This window comes from Mixia osmundae (genome assembly GCF_000708205.1).
Source record: "Mixia osmundae IAM 14324 unplaced genomic scaffold scaffold_3, whole genome shotgun sequence".
NCBI classification, from domain to species: domain Eukaryota; kingdom Fungi; phylum Basidiomycota; class Mixiomycetes; order Mixiales; family Mixiaceae; genus Mixia; species Mixia osmundae.
In genome coordinates this window covers 950,470-964,622 of record NW_014575561.1, presented here as the reverse complement: position 1 = coordinate 964,622, position 14,153 = coordinate 950,470, and the positions used below count along the sequence as shown (strand labels likewise).

Here is a 14,153-nt window from a genome sequence, read left to right as displayed (position 1 = left end):
CTTGGATAGCCTATGCAGCTGCCTTGGTGGGCGTAGCATCGGTGATGTAAGTCAGACCACATCGACCGCAAGACTGACGGTTGTGGTGCCAAGCCATGAAGACGCCGGCGCCACATTCGGGCGTTGGGCATTCTCGTCGTAGACGCTTGATCTTGCCATCGCTGTCGACCTTGTAGTACTTGAGCACGGCAAGCTTGACCTTGCGGTGCTTGTGCTTGATCTTCTTGGGGGTCGTGTACTGCTTCTTCTTGCGCTTCTTGGCACCGCCACGTAGACGCAAGACGAGATGTAGCGTCGATTCTTTCTGGATGTTGTAGTCGGACAGCGTACGGCCGTCTTCGAGCTGCTTGCCGGCGAAGATCAAGCGCTGTTGGTCAGGCGGGATGCCCTCCTTGTCCTGGATCTTTGCCTTGACATTGTCAATGGTATCTGACGACTCGACCTCGAGGGTGATCGTCTTGCCTGCGATGACAACTGATCAGCAGCTATTTGGCTGCAGGCAGTCTTGAGCTCACCCGTGAGGGTCTTGACGAAGATCTGCATCTCGTCTAAGGAAGCAAGTGTGACTTGATCCTATCCTAGAGTTGATACCAGCCAGATCAGGCGGCGCGTTCGCAGTTGTGAGCCACACCAGCTTTCTCTCACGCTTTTCACCGAGATTTCTAAAGCCTTCGCCTGGAGGAATTGTGAGCGTGAGGCAAGTACGACAAGATGACGAAGGGTACTTCGTCCTTTGGTCTTCGTCACTCGAAGAGTCAGCCTTTGCGTATTCAGTAGATGATGCGAGTAGGCTGACACTCTCACTTTGCTAGCTCACACGCTCTGCCGAAGATGCGGTCGCCGTTGCTTCCATAAGCAAAAGAGCACCTGTGCCTCGTGCGGCTACCCGGCAGCCAAGACTCGCAGCTACGAATGGGGCCAGAAGGCTAAGCGAAGAAAGACGACGGGTACAGGTAGATGCTCTTACCTCAAGGTTCGTCAGAAATCTCGCTCGCGCATCGAGCAAGCTACACATGCTGACCTTTGCCTGGCCCACCACAGCACGTTGGGAGACGCTTCAAGAACGGCTTCAGAGAGGGCACAGTAGCGACCAAGAAGGTCAAAGCCAAGAGCGAGTAGACCGATACTTGGACGTGTTGCATGCATGCGAGACTTTGCACAGTCTCGTTGTACTTTGGCGTGCTGTGTGCCTCACTCGGAGCGAACGAGTATCTGTTCATAATTCCATTTCTCTAGGTACAGCTCAGAACATATGCTTGCCATCTCGCACGCCCGAGTGCGCCGTTATGAAGAGATTGACATCTCGGAATCTCGCGCGCCGACTTGATGTCCAGAAGCGACCGCATGTGCAGCCTGTCCAAAGTGCTCATGAGTTCATGTACGGCAGCGCAAAGTCTGGGATGCGTACCTCGATGGCTTCGTTGGCGAAGAATCGGACGTCAGGATCGCTGTCCTCTTTGAGCTTTTGCAGACCGGGCAAGATGCCATCTCGCGCGACTTCCTTGCCGCCCTCTTGGCCAGCTACAGTCTGTGCAAGCACGCCGAGGCACTTTGCCGTTGCAAACCGGATATTTGGAATCGGGTCCTCTACGAGTCTATTGACAGTCTCGAGCACAGATGTGCTGATCGTTTGCACATCGAGCGCCGTCGCCATTGTCTGTGTTAGATCACATCAGCAGCGTCCATGAACAATCGATTGAGGCATACCGTGATGGCAAAGACGGTCGTCATGCGGAAGAGATAGTTGCTATTGCTGCCCATGGCGAGGACTTTAGGAATGATGGCTTCGCGGGCCCATTGGACACCGAAGACTTCGGTCAACTTCCTCAGGTTGACCGTCGCCGCCTCTCTGATGCTGTATACGGGGTCGCCGAGCCAGGTCATGCAGAGGTTTGAGAGCTGCTCGTCAAAGAAGCGTACGCCGAGCTGATTGGCCAGTAGGGGAATATAATCGATGATAGCCTGCCTGACTCGCCATTGTTTGTCTTCTGCAAGCTGCATAATAGCAGGCAGAAGGGCTTGCGAGAGTAGTTCGATGCCGATGACATCGTTGACTTGTTCCAGCTTACTGATGATATTGAGTCGCACGTCCGGGAAATCATCTTTGAGTAATTGCAGGAAGAGCGGTAGGAGGTGTTCGATGGTAGCCTCTTTGCCGAGCAAAGGCGCGAGACCGCTGATCTGTGTGCCAAGAGCAGCGCGTACGTGCTGAGACGTGTCTGTCGCGAGGTCCTTGACGCATGGCAGCAGCCTTGCCAGAATGACGTCCTTGTCGACAAGCTTTGCAAAGCCTGCATTGCGTGTTCTAGCCGGTCAGTACGGTCTATGTTATGGGGCATACTTGACCTGCCTGGAATCTGCGCGGCTGCTACTGTCCTGACTTCGGCCTCATTGTCCTTCAAAAGATGAACGAAGGCTGCGACGAGATCCTCGCGAATGATGTCTTCTCCTGCTGCAGTCGAGAGCTGTCCTGATCGTATGAGCACATGTGTCCGCACGAGGCCGGAGAGCTGACCTCTACAAAGTGGTCGGCAATCATGTAGCGTACTCGCCAGCTAGAATCGGAAACCATGTTCTTCATCGTGGGCTCGAGGTATTCGTTGCATTCCTCGTCGTTGAGTGCTTGCGCCATCGCGATAAGCGCTTCGACGGTCAGCAGTCGGACCGAGTCCTGATCGTCTGTGGAGAGCTTGCGGAAGACGGGCAACATTTCTGTTATGAGGAGATGCTTGTCCAGCACTTTGCTGAAAGGCTGCAGGCGAGGCCTATATGTCAGCTGTCTGTGATCTGTCATCCCTCTCCGTACGCACGCCATATTCCTTCGCTGCGGCCCTGCGGACCATTGGGGTTTCGTCTGTACATAACGAGCTGAACATCTTTCTCATCTCGTCCTGAATGGTCGTCGTCGCTTTCGGATAAGCTGATCCATACAGAGCGGTGGCGGACGTTCGGGAAGTGAACCAATCCCCTGTGGATAGACGCCTCAGGAGCGGCAGATAGTGTTCTTCGATCTGTGGCTGGGAAAGGATCTTTGCAATCTTGTTGATCGACTCTGCTGCCTGCAAAGAGCGCGTAGACGCGCCTGTCAGCATACACAAGCTATGAGGGGCAGCACAAGCGCGCCTTGTCGCGGACGAGCGTTTCCTCTACTGCGGCGAGTGTCTCGAGCGGACCGAGCAAGAGATGCGCGTTCGAGGGCCCGCCGAGATAATCGACGAGATTGCCCAATTCTTCTGCGAGTACGAGCAGCACCTCGTCCTCGTCGTCGAGCGAGTCATGCAGAAAGGGCAACAGTTCCTCCCTCGATCTCGCAGGACCGAGGGCGAGAGAGATGGTGGAAAGGCGTCTGATGGCGTTCAACCTGAGCGTGACTTCTTCAGACTTGAGTTCGTCCATCAATAGACCGAGTGGATGCAGCAGATGAGCGTTGTTGTTGGCTGCCGACCCCCCGGAAGCAGTGACAGAATCATCTACAGAGTCTATCGTACGTCGCACCGAGTCAAATCAGTAGACGGTCCTTGGTCGAGTGAGAGGGTGGCCTCACCTGATGAAGGCACAACTTCTTGTGCCGTGTTGGAAGAGAGCGATGCAGGCGCAGGCAGCTGTGTAATTGCGTTGGACATGCTCATCAGGGGCGCACCGGACTCGTAGCTGCTCATCCTCGCTGACTACGCCTCCTCCCAGCGGTCGCCTGCCTTGTGTCGCGCCTGACAGGAGGTGGCGTCAGACGATCGACAACTTTTCGAGGAGAGGAAGTCGTCGCCCGCCGGCAGCAAGACGATCAAGACTCGCTCGCTCTTCACGGCCCGAGACGCTGCAGGTAGCCATGGTCCGCGCGACCGGTAGCACGCCAAAGCAGGGGCAGCGCAAGGCTAGCGGCTCGAATGGGTCGCCGTCGTCAGGCACCGACAGTCCTTTATCGTCATCACCGAGCAAAGTTGTAGGACGCAAAGCATCCGCAAAGGCCAAAGGCAAGGCGAAAGCGGGCACATCACCTTTGCATAGCCCTGCCGCATCGAATGGGACCAACCAAGGGGCTGTAAACTCGGCAGATGAAGCGCTCGTCTCGCTCAGAGCATTTTCAGACAGCCTGGCAGATGCCATCCATCTCTTTGCAGAGCCCACTGCAGCTCTAGAAAGCTTGTCAAATAGCGAACCTAGCTCCAGCGCTCGCACTCTGCAAGAGCCTACGCGGTCAGGCCTCAAAGCTCTCTTTGACTATGGTGTGTAGCAGACGAGCTGCAAACGACAAATTGCTGACTCGCTGTCCTGCTAGCTCTTGCCAGCGAGCCAGAAGCACTCGATCGAATAGACGAGCTTTTACATGCACTCAGCAATGGTGGCGGAGATCGACATCAGACTCGCTCAATGACGCGCAAACAGCAAGCCGCTCGCCTATCATCAAAGGCAAAGGAGCGACATCCCCTGCTAGCGCCTACGCCGCTTTCCGAACTCTACCTACCCTCATCCGCTGTGTCTGGCGGACTTGCAAACAGTGCGTCGTCCGTGTGGACACAGATTGACATGCGAGCTAGTCGGTTACGCGATCTCGCAAAATATACCTTGAGCGGTGGTCAAGAAGAGGCACTCGAGAACGCGCCTTCGGACGATGAGACCGACGGAAACGGCTCAGACGCGATGAACGGAGATGACAGCGACGAAGAAGACGATTCAGATGAAGAAGCGACAGCCGTGCCAAACGACTCGCTCATGCTCATGCGCAATGCCAAGGCAGAGCAAGCGAGCGGTATGTCACCAGACGAACTAGAAGCACTGCGCGAAGAGCTCGGCTTCGATCCCTTCGCCGCAGACGATGCTGCGTCGAGCGAAACTGACGACAGCGAGCAGCAGCAGCAGGATGAGTCAGAAGTCGACTTTGAGCTCGATGAGCCAGAGTACTACGTTCCACTCATACGAAAAGTCAAGCCGCAAGCAAAAGCTAACGCTTTCAATCCCTTTGCACAGCACGACGACGATGCTTCAGACAGCGATGCAGAAGGAGAAGGGGAGCAGGAGCCTGTGCCTGCCAAAGCCAGTATGAGCAGCCAGAAGGCAAAGACTAAAGCCAATGAAAATACAGCAGAAAACGAAGACGAACAAGCTGGCCTTTCGCTTGACAATTTCGATGCAGCGCCGATTCAGAACGGCAAATCGGCTGTCAAAGCGACGACTCGGGCACCTGTAGACGATGACTTCTTCAGCTTAGACGACTTTCATCGTCAAACAGATCAAGGCGAGGCGGATCTCAGGCGACTACTGCAGAAGCAGAACGCAATTGCAGAAGGGCGCGATCCTGAAGACGTTGGGGACGAGGAAGTCGTTGACTTATTCGCACCTGTCGACGAAGCGCCAGAGGATGACGAGTCAGACGAGTCAGCAGCAGAAGCGATGGACCTCGAAGATGTAGCAGATATCAAGTATAGCGACTTTTTTGATGCGCCGGTGACAGTCTCGAAGAAACGGAAGCAATCGTCACTTAGTAAGACAGAGAAGCCGTCGCCTCGCAAGACTGCCAGGGTGGCCTCGGCCAACGGCGCTGCAAAACGCAAAGTGAGCTTCAACAACCAAGTGCGAGTGAAGGATATCCCCGCTCGGCCTGGTGCTGCCGGTCATTCGCTCTCAAATGTGTTTGCTTCGAACAGTCGCGTCCGTCGTGCTCTGGCGCAGATCGGTCTTGATCCTTCCATCGCCGATGAAGTAGAGGACGAAGAAGATAGCAGTGACGCAGACGATGATGAAGATTCTGACACTATTCCTGCTTTTCCCGTTACGGAAGATTCCGATGACGATGACGAAGCAGCCTTTGACGGACAAGGTTCTGACGACGAGGACGTAGATGACGACGTTGACTTGGAAGAAGACAGCGACGCAGGAGAATCCGAAGGCGGCTCATCCGGCGAAGAGCAGGACGTCTTGCACGACGAGGGCACGGATCTGCCGAGCGACGCAGACATGCACGACGATCTTGCGGACGGACTACAGGACGAGCAGGATGATGGTACGGAAGTCATGTCTCGCGTCAGGCACAATCTGTTGGACGACGAGGAGGACAAATCAGCATCAGGTCTATCGACGCACCAGAAGCGTCTTGCGGCACTCAACGCTCAGATCAGGAAGCTAGAAGCAGAGAACATTGCAGAGAAGGATTGGGCGCTCAAGGGGGAAGTGCGCAGTCGAGATCGACCGCAGAATAGCTTGCTCGAAGAAGATCTCGAATTCGAGCACTCGAGCAAGGTCGTGCCCGTGGTGACCGAAGAAGTTACGCTCACTCTCGAGGCCAAGATCAAGCAAAGAATTCTCGACGTTAGTCGCGTTTGCATGTGCGTCGAGTAGAGCTAAAGCGGACGAGCAGGCGAATTATGATGATGTCGTGAAGCGCTTACCATTCGATCCCAAGGCATTCATCCCATCTTCGCAGCTCCAGCTCGATATGGAGCAATCTTCGCGCGGCTTGGCAGATGTCTATGCAGATGAGTTCGCTGAGGAGCGAGAACTTGCGGCTGGTGGCAAGATTGTCAATGCTAGAGACGCCAAGCTGGTCAAGCAGCACGAGGAGCTCTCTGCTCTGTTCGAGGACGTCTGCGGCAGGCTCGATGCGCTCAGCAACGCGCATTACACGCCAAAACCTGTACGTCTCCTGCCCTGTCTTCCTTTCCCGCGGCTGATCTATGACCCCAGCCGCAAGCAACAATCACCACCGTTGCAAATCTACCCTCGGTCACACTGGAAAGTGCACTGCCAACCGCTCAATCTACTGCAAGTCTCATGGCGCCAGAGGAAGTCTATAAGCCAAAGCTTGCAATCAGCGCGACGAGCGAAGAAAAGTCGAGTCAGGAAAAGAAGGCAGATCGCCAGAGGCGACGCAAAGAGAGAGCAGTACTCGCGGCGACCGTTGATAAGTACGGTAGTGGCTCAAGGGCGCAGAAGCAAAAGGCAGTCGATCAGCTGTCAAAGCAGCGCGGCGTACAGCTACTCGCAAGTGCCGGCAAGCCAAGCGATACTCGCAAAGCTCAACGCACCAAGCCAATTCTTCCTGATAATGCTGGTTTGCAGCTCAAGCTATGATCTTTGCCATCATGCATGCTTGCGCTTCTTGCCTCTTTTCCTCCGCTGTCGAGTTCGTATGATATGAGATCGCGTGTCGTGTCGTGTTTGTGACGTCCAAATTGATTGCATCACCCCATCAGCATACATGTCAGGCGCTCGTCCGGCAACGCACGCAGGCAGCTGGTATGATGATGATTGTACGCACTGCATGAGACGCTGCCGGCGTGAGCTGATGTACTCCACGAGCAGCAAAGACGCTTGACGAGCTCTTGTCTGACTGGCTAGGCGAAGTCGATTCTACGCCATGCCAAGAAGACAAGGACTTTGCCCCGCCGGTGCCCAATCTCAAGGCCATCATATCTCCGTATGCACACTGTCACCGTCCCCGTGTCGAGCTCATATGTCCGCAGGCATGCCGGTTATGCGTATTCTGGCGCAGCAGCGGCCTGGGCATACGCCTGTATCGAACCTTTTGCATAGCGCGCTCTCAACATCCTCATGCTGTATCATGGCTGATCATGAGGACTTGCAGCAAGCGAGTCTTTATATTAGGGCCGTCACATCATGTCTATCTCAATGGCTGCGCGCTGTCTCAGCGCTCGTCATACAAGACGCCGCTTGGCAATCTCCCCCTGGATCTGGATAGTGCGTGTGCTCCTTGCCATGCATACAACGGGGCTGACGAAGTTCGGTAGCGATCGCGCGGTTGCGAGCGACGCGCCAATTCGAGGACATGTCACCGTCTGCAGATGACGACGAGCACAGTATAGAGATGCAGCTACCCTACATCGCCAAAGTCTTTCAGGGGTACGCAAACTGCTACTCAGGTCGGTCCAGCGCTCATCCGCACCAGCAGACACGCAGTCAACATCGTGCCCATCATGGTCGGATCCATCTCGACAAGCAAGGAGTCTGCATTCGGCAAATTACTCGCGCCGTACCTCGCAGACGAGGATACGCTGTTCGTGATATCTAGCGACTTTTGCCACTGGTGAGCGCGCTTTTTGACATCGCCGTGCCTAGTACTGATCTGCAGCGCATCAGGGGCACGCGCTTTGGCTATACTTACTATGTCCCGAAGGAAGACTCTTCGGCACCTGTCCAGCTGGCCAAGACCAACAGCGCTCACGCAGACTTCCCAATCCACAAATCCATTGAGCTTATCGATCGGGAAGGCATGCGACACGTTGAGCTGACAAAAGACAGCGGAAAGTCTGCTCAAGACGCCCACCGTGACTTTGCAAGCTATCTCACACGAACAAAGAATACCATCTGCGGTCGTCACCCCATTGGCGTGCTCCTCGCCACCATCGCAAGCTTGCAAGACAGCAAGACTGCTGGCTTCGCTCAGGATGACGTCCGACTTAAATTTGTGCGCTATGAAAGGAGTAGTCTAGTCAAGAAGCTCTCCGATAGCTCAGTCTCGTATGCGAGCGCATACTTCACAGCCTCGACACAGACGGTGTAGTGCAAGGCATACAACACCGCGATCATAAGGGCACTTTCTCGAGCGGCGGGGACGCAGGCGGCGCTACGTAAGAAGGAGTCGGGCCAGTTGCCGGCCCGCTCGCAAGCCAGGGCGGCGGGTAGGCTTGTGGGTGGAACGGTGTCATGTTGTAGCTCATCGGCAGGCGAATCATCAGCAATGCAGCGCCTTGCCAAGTCGACGTGCCTGCAAGATGCCAGTAGGTGCTCCGGCCATGTCCTTTTGCTGCCTCTGCATTGTTAATCGTCACAAAATATCGATTCAAGCGTCGGCGGAATCTCAGCTTGAACAGACCGTACGGAACCCAGCCGACGATGAAGAGACCCAGAAAGATCAACGAGCCGACCGCTTGCGCTTTTGCGAAATGTTCCGGATCGAAGCTACGCTGATCGAGCGGCAGGCCACGATTGCGCTCGATGTCCTACCACGTTCCGACAATCAGCATCATCTCGCGCAAGGCAGCTCATGCCTACTTCTGCTAGGATCGAGCGACGAGCAAGGCCCATCAAGGGCCATGGCACGATCAGCGTCATCACCAATATGATTCCGAGCCAGACTCGTTCGCCGATTGACCAGTCGTATCGCCTGAAGATGCCGAGCAAACCTGACATACGAGAATGCCATTCGTGCTCATCGATCAAGCCGCCCTTTAGCTCGACTGGCAAACCTGGCACGCCATGCTGACGCGAGATCTGTATCGATAGCTCACCAGATCGAGCGAAATAAGGCGGTGGTGCAGCGGCTTGCGGCGGATATGCCATGTTACTCAATGCTTGACCGATCACAAGAAGTGACCACTTATGTGCGGAAGCGTGGGAAAGTATGCGATGCTCGGGCAATATTGGCGGCGAGGTCCGTGAACATGTGACCTGCCGCCGTCGCTGTTCGCGCTGGCTCAGTATGCCTCGGCACCACGATGACACTGAGTGACTCCGACCGCCCTTGGCGTGACCCAACACTCGCGCGTAGGACCCCTGCCTGCCGTCCAGCGCTCAGACCTCGTTCAAGTTTCAGTCTATGCGCGCATCTGGGGGCTATTGTTGAGCAGATTGTCGTCTTCTCCCTCTTGCCTGCCCCTCGTCTTCCTCTTCCTATATCATACACCATGCGGGCTGACTCGCTCGACCATCTCACGGAACAATGCTGGGCATAACGCTTTTGAGCCTGGCGCTCATTGACCTTACAGTTTGCTCTGTGACTGTGCCTTTTGCGGCAAGACAGCCTGCTAATCCGAAGTATATCTACACACCTCGAACGCAACGTAAACGCCAGCTGCTCGGAGAAGTACAGCTTCATGACTTCGATCAGCTCGAGTACTATGCTCAGATCAAAATTGGCACGCCTCCGCAGGCGATGGACGTCGTAGTCGATACAGGCTCGATCGAACTCGTGCTACCCAGCTTACCCTGCGATCTCACTTCGTCTGGCCTGAGTTCTCGTGCATGCTCAGCAGCTTCTGCTCCTGCTGCTTTCCTAAGCAACGATTCCTCTACTTTTACTGCATCATCGCTCGGAGTCAACATCGCTTATGGCACCGGCTCGGCAAGCTGTGCGGTCGCACACGACGTTGTATCGATTGGCGAGCTATCAGCAGCCAATGTCACATTTGCAGCTTGTGCAGAAACGTCAGGACTGAACGTGACTGGCTCACCCGTCTCTGGCATTCTTGGAGTGCCATCGCATAATCCAGCGTCAAGCCTGGGTACAAACCTATGGGAAGCACTCGGCGCGACGTCCATTGGCATCTTCCAGAATCGCAATAACCAGACGGGTGCACTCACGATCGGTGGTGACGAGCCCTCGCTTTACACTGGCCAGATCAACTACAACGAGTGAGTTTCTCGTAATGCTGAAGCTATAAGGAGCTAATGCGAGAGCCATGACAGCGTGGTGAATGCGACAAGCTCGTTCTGGGAGCTCAAGCTAGATGCAATTCACGTCGGCATACAGCTACTTGGCCTTGAGGAGCTCAACCCTACGGTCGTCATTGATTCTGGTACATCGGTGCTCGCTTTGCCAGTCTCGACGCTCGACTCGATGTTTAGCGCCGTTCCGGGCAGTCAAGCAATCGACACGACAGCCGGACAGTCTTATGCTGTTCCCTGCGATATGACACTCAACATCACTTTCACCTTTGGCAATATCTCATACGTCATACAGCCACAGGATATCGTCCAGCAAGGGCCTATCACCACCGGGGGGCTCTGTCAGGTCAATGCGATCTCTTCAGATTCGATCTCTGGCATCCCACCCTACATTCTCGGAGCCCCGTTCCTACAAGTTGGTCAGATCTGTATTTAGAGATAGGCTAGCTGACACTGTGATCCAGAGTGTATACACGGTCTATCGCTTCGCACCGGCTGCAGTCGGGTTCGCGACCTTGTCTTCCCAAGCGAGCGACTTCAGTGCCAAGCTTACAGATGCGCTCGTACCCGTCAATACGAGTGGCACCGCGCAACCAGCAGTCAGCACAGCGACTGCGAAAGCGAGCGGCCAGTCTCTCAGTCGTGGTGATCAACGTCCTGCGACCGGAGGCGCGAATGATCAAGTGCATGTATCAGAATGGTTCGGCACACCTGCTGCTGTCTTCATAGCCGGCCTACTATTTCTTTCGCTCGCACGATAGTCATGCTAGATCTTTGCACCTTCATTGCATATCTTTGCAAGGGCACAGGTCAGCAGCAAATACATGCGCAGTGGCGCGCGCGTGACGAGGGAGCGCGCTTGTGGCGAATCGAGATACAAAGTCAAAGTTTGGTCTGCCGAGACGCGAGGCAGCTCATGCTCGCTGCAGTGGAGCCTACAACAAAGCGANCACAGCCCTAGACTACGCTCAGCCTCTGCATGCGATAGTATCAATAAATCTGTCAGCGAACACTGTGTCGTCAACAGCTATCGCGACAGACACGTCGTTCCGCTCTGTCATGCAAGCGTCGAACACCAACAGCGCCTTCCAGCGAAGCACTGCGTACAATATGTCGGCAGATCGCGACGATGATAGCACTTGAATGCAACGCTTCCGGGACAGAAGAGTAGCTACAAAGCCTGCACTCTTGGAACACTTGCAAGCCTTTCCGATGAGTCTGCGGCGGCAGTACCAATGCGCGATTGCATCACATTGGCGAGGCACAGATGGTCAGGCATGCAACGAGAGAGATATGGAACACTGCGTCAGACATGTAGAGCAGGATCGCTCTTTAGGAACGATCAATAGATGGGCCAGCTTTTACAAAGCCACCATGAGGTCCCGTCTGTCGCCGTGCTGCGACTTGCCGTATTCACCATCCATGACTGAAGCAGAGACGGAGACTGTGCGGCACGAGCGCGACACGCGTCGAGGAAAACAAAGTTCACGCCAGGACTACTGTCGGCTCATGCCTTCAGCGCTCTCATCTAGCGGTCATCGGTCAAGCAGATTCACTCAACGTCAAGCTTGCATTAATAATATATCTATTAGAGGGATGGCGGGTGGACAGCCAGGCAAGCGTGGGAGATGTAGAATCGTTCCGTGAGAGATTGGCGAGCTATAAAGCCTGGCGAATTATTCTGCCTCTCTTCACTCGAGATTCGTATACATTTGATCANATCAAGTCTATACTGCAANCGTTTGAGAGTACTCTATACTGTTAAGAGCGAAGCAGAATCTANAAAGATGCTGTCTGCTGCTACGAAGCCGGTCATGCGAAATGCTACCAGCAAAATCCCGATTATCGTCTCTCGAGCTCGCTCGGAGCGAATTGTTGGGTCGAGCNCGATGACGACTGTCTCGCCAGCTGGTTCTGGTGCAGCGGTCAGAGGTATACGCTCGCGGATCCCGGTGCCAGCATCTCGTCTGNCACCAACGGGCAGACAGGTGTCTGCCATCTCTGCTGTGCTAACTTCTACCGTACCACAGGTATCGGTCAAGGCGGTCGAGGTCGTCAAGAAGGTCTCCACTTGCTCGAAAGCTAGTCAGTGCTCTTCTCATCTCATCAATAGGATACAGCTGACTCTTACTGTAGGCTCGCTGGCTCTCGGCAAGTCTGCCGCTCGGTCGGTGCTGCAGAAGACGGTGACTCAGCCTCGGCCGTTCAGCTTTGGTGTGTCGAAGGGGAAGAAACCGGCGTCTGTCAAGCCTGTCGAGCCTGTCAAGCTCAAGCCTGTCAAGCCTGTCAAGCCTGTCGAGCCTGCCGAACCTGTCAAGCCTGCCGAACCCGTCAAGCCTGTCGAGTCTGTCAAGCCTGTCGAAGAGGCGGCATGCGAGTCGCTGCTCGCCTACGACGCCGANTTCGAAGCCTGGAAGGCAGCTGTCGACACTGACGACAATGACGCGCCTCTCGTCATTCCGGCGGAGCTGCAAGTATATCTCGAGCCTTCNCTGCTTGCTCCCTGTGCTGAATATGAGGCCTGGAAGGCTTCGAGCGATGCTGACTGTGCCATCTTGGATGCTGCAGCGCTTGCAGAAGTTGCTCTGGCGATCCTCAAGGATGGCTTCTGCCGGCGACCTTTGGCGATTCGACCTGGCAACAAGTCGGTCTTTTCTGGCAGACTCATAGCGCAGTCTTCTTGTGCAATGGTCAGTCTGCTCTTCTTCAGTCCTCAATGCTTTAGCTGATCTATCCTCTGCAACAGGAGAGAGTCTAGATAGCGAGGAGGAGCGGTCTACGATGGTCAAGACAGCGCCTCGTCTTGTCTTCAGGGTCAGCTTGTGCTTCACCTGCACCACTCTTGCGCTGACATGGATGCTTAGGCAGAGGTATTTGCTCGACACTCGGACATGAGTCGATGCCTGCTCTTCTCGTTCGAAGGTATGCCTTGCTGAGCGATCATCGTGCTCTGCTCATGCTCGTCACTTGAAGGGTCGGGAGAAGGAATGCTAGGGATCAGGTTCAAGACTGTTGAAGAACTGCTCGTTCGACATTGGTCAGTCTGTCATATATTGCAATAACACACGAGGCTGACGCGCCTCTTGCAGTGGGCGAGAACTCCTGCCAGACACAAGGCAGGCTCGACGGTCGCTCGCTGTTCTCTACAGGCTGGCAAGTGCAATTTCTGTCATTGACTGCTGGAGCTGACCTTTCTGATGCTCAGGATGTTCATGCTTGGCTTTCGACTTTTGCGCTGGTATCGATGCCGAGTGAGTGCTTCACTGCATGCTCCTCTGAGCGCTTGCTGACTCTTACTGCATGCCGGTCGCGCGTCTCGATAGGGGTATAGGTAATGCACGCAGGGCATCGCAGAGTATCGCAGAGCATCGCAGGGTATCGCAGGGTATCGCAGAGTATCGCAGAGCATCGCAGGGTATCGCAGGGTATCGCAGAGCATCGCAGGGCATCGCAGAGCATCGCAGGGATTCACAGAGCATCGCAGGGATTCGCAGGTCTATGGTCGGCGTCCAGGATTGCGGACTTCGACATGGCTTGTGTGCGCTTTCTCTACTTTCGTCGGGCTTGCGTTTTGCTTTGATTCTTGACTTCCTTTCACAGTTTTTGACTTCTTTTGGATTGATTGCATAGCGCTGGTCGCAGATTCACGCACCGGATTGAAGCCGTTTGAAAGTGGACTGCGCACTGGCTTGGTCGGTTCGATTATAGAAACGCGATAAATCGATGACGCGCTCTGATCTGATGATCATCATCAC

The 14,153-nt window shown here is 54.9% G+C and overlaps 9 protein-coding genes across 9 annotated transcripts; 5 read left to right on the top strand and 4 right to left on the bottom strand.

The window, feature by feature from the left end:
- Positions 1–10: 10 nt before the first annotated feature.
- On the bottom strand, positions 11–1,220 carry L969DRAFT_93435 (uncharacterized protein; the record flags this gene model as incomplete). The annotated part of the gene is made up of 5 exons (XM_014714017.1): positions 11–462; positions 516–573; positions 632–760; positions 818–990; positions 1,037–1,220. 5 exons carry the CDS (start codon positions 1,218–1,220, stop codon positions 11–13), a joined length of 996 nt encoding a protein of 331 aa, XP_014569503.1.
- Positions 1,206–3,674, bottom strand: L969DRAFT_86165 (uncharacterized protein). Its single transcript, XM_014714016.1, has 8 exons — positions 3,545–3,674; positions 3,124–3,479; positions 2,811–3,059; positions 2,516–2,752; positions 2,351–2,465; positions 1,708–2,291; positions 1,409–1,657; positions 1,206–1,353 (listed from the first exon to the last, which is right to left on the bottom strand). The coding sequence occupies exons 1-8, from the start codon at positions 3,657–3,659 to the stop codon at positions 1,285–1,287; spliced, it is 1,974 nt and encodes a 657-aa protein (XP_014569502.1). The 5' UTR covers positions 3,660–3,674; the 3' UTR covers positions 1,206–1,284.
- A 152-nt stretch (positions 3,675–3,826) lies between these two features.
- Positions 3,827–7,065, top strand: L969DRAFT_46068 (uncharacterized protein; the record flags this gene model as incomplete). Its single annotated transcript, XM_014714015.1, has 4 exons — positions 3,827–4,223; positions 4,277–6,303; positions 6,353–6,628; positions 6,679–7,065. The coding sequence occupies 4 exons, from the start codon at positions 3,827–3,829 to the stop codon at positions 7,063–7,065; spliced, it is 3,087 nt and encodes a 1,028-aa protein (XP_014569501.1).
- Positions 7,066–7,192: 127 nt separating this feature from the next.
- Positions 7,193–8,515, top strand: L969DRAFT_93432 (uncharacterized protein; the record flags this gene model as incomplete). The annotated part of the gene is made up of 7 exons (XM_014714014.1): positions 7,193–7,244; positions 7,297–7,411; positions 7,458–7,526; positions 7,580–7,692; positions 7,743–7,854; positions 7,904–8,038; positions 8,092–8,515. The coding sequence occupies 7 exons, from the start codon at positions 7,193–7,195 to the stop codon at positions 8,513–8,515; spliced, it is 1,020 nt and encodes a 339-aa protein (XP_014569500.1).
- Positions 8,516–8,537: 22 nt separating this feature from the next.
- Positions 8,538–9,640, bottom strand: L969DRAFT_93431 (uncharacterized protein; the record flags this gene model as incomplete). Its single annotated transcript, XM_014714013.1, has 3 exons — positions 8,538–8,954; positions 9,007–9,507; positions 9,638–9,640. The coding sequence occupies 3 exons, from the start codon at positions 9,638–9,640 to the stop codon at positions 8,538–8,540; spliced, it is 921 nt and encodes a 306-aa protein (XP_014569499.1).
- A 246-nt stretch (positions 9,641–9,886) lies between these two features.
- Positions 9,887–11,159, top strand: L969DRAFT_46255 (uncharacterized protein; the record flags this gene model as incomplete). Its single annotated transcript, XM_014714012.1, has 3 exons — positions 9,887–10,365; positions 10,420–10,813; positions 10,863–11,159. The coding sequence occupies 3 exons, from the start codon at positions 9,887–9,889 to the stop codon at positions 11,157–11,159; spliced, it is 1,170 nt and encodes a 389-aa protein (XP_014569498.1).
- Positions 11,160–12,090: 931 nt separating this feature from the next.
- L969DRAFT_86160 (uncharacterized protein) lies at positions 12,091–12,636 on the top strand. Its single transcript, XM_014714011.1, has 3 exons — positions 12,091–12,363; positions 12,429–12,484; positions 12,535–12,636. The coding sequence occupies exons 1-2, from the start codon at positions 12,186–12,188 to the stop codon at positions 12,482–12,484; spliced, it is 234 nt and encodes a 77-aa protein (XP_014569497.1). The 5' UTR covers positions 12,091–12,185; the 3' UTR covers positions 12,535–12,636.
- Positions 12,626–13,276, bottom strand: L969DRAFT_362231 (uncharacterized protein). The gene is made up of 3 exons (XM_014714010.1): positions 13,251–13,276; positions 12,709–13,200; positions 12,626–12,648 (listed from the first exon to the last, which is right to left on the bottom strand). Exon 2 carries the CDS (start codon positions 13,064–13,066, stop codon positions 12,788–12,790), a length of 279 nt encoding a protein of 92 aa, XP_014569496.1. The 5' UTR covers positions 13,067–13,200; positions 13,251–13,276; the 3' UTR covers positions 12,626–12,648; positions 12,709–12,787.
- On the top strand, positions 13,151–14,110 carry L969DRAFT_86153 (uncharacterized protein). Its single transcript, XM_014714009.1, has 5 exons — positions 13,151–13,212; positions 13,263–13,320; positions 13,372–13,435; positions 13,488–13,551; positions 13,604–14,110. The coding sequence occupies exons 1-5, from the start codon at positions 13,180–13,182 to the stop codon at positions 13,727–13,729; spliced, it is 345 nt and encodes a 114-aa protein (XP_014569495.1). The 5' UTR covers positions 13,151–13,179; the 3' UTR covers positions 13,730–14,110.
- Positions 14,111–14,153: the final 43 nt, after the last annotated feature.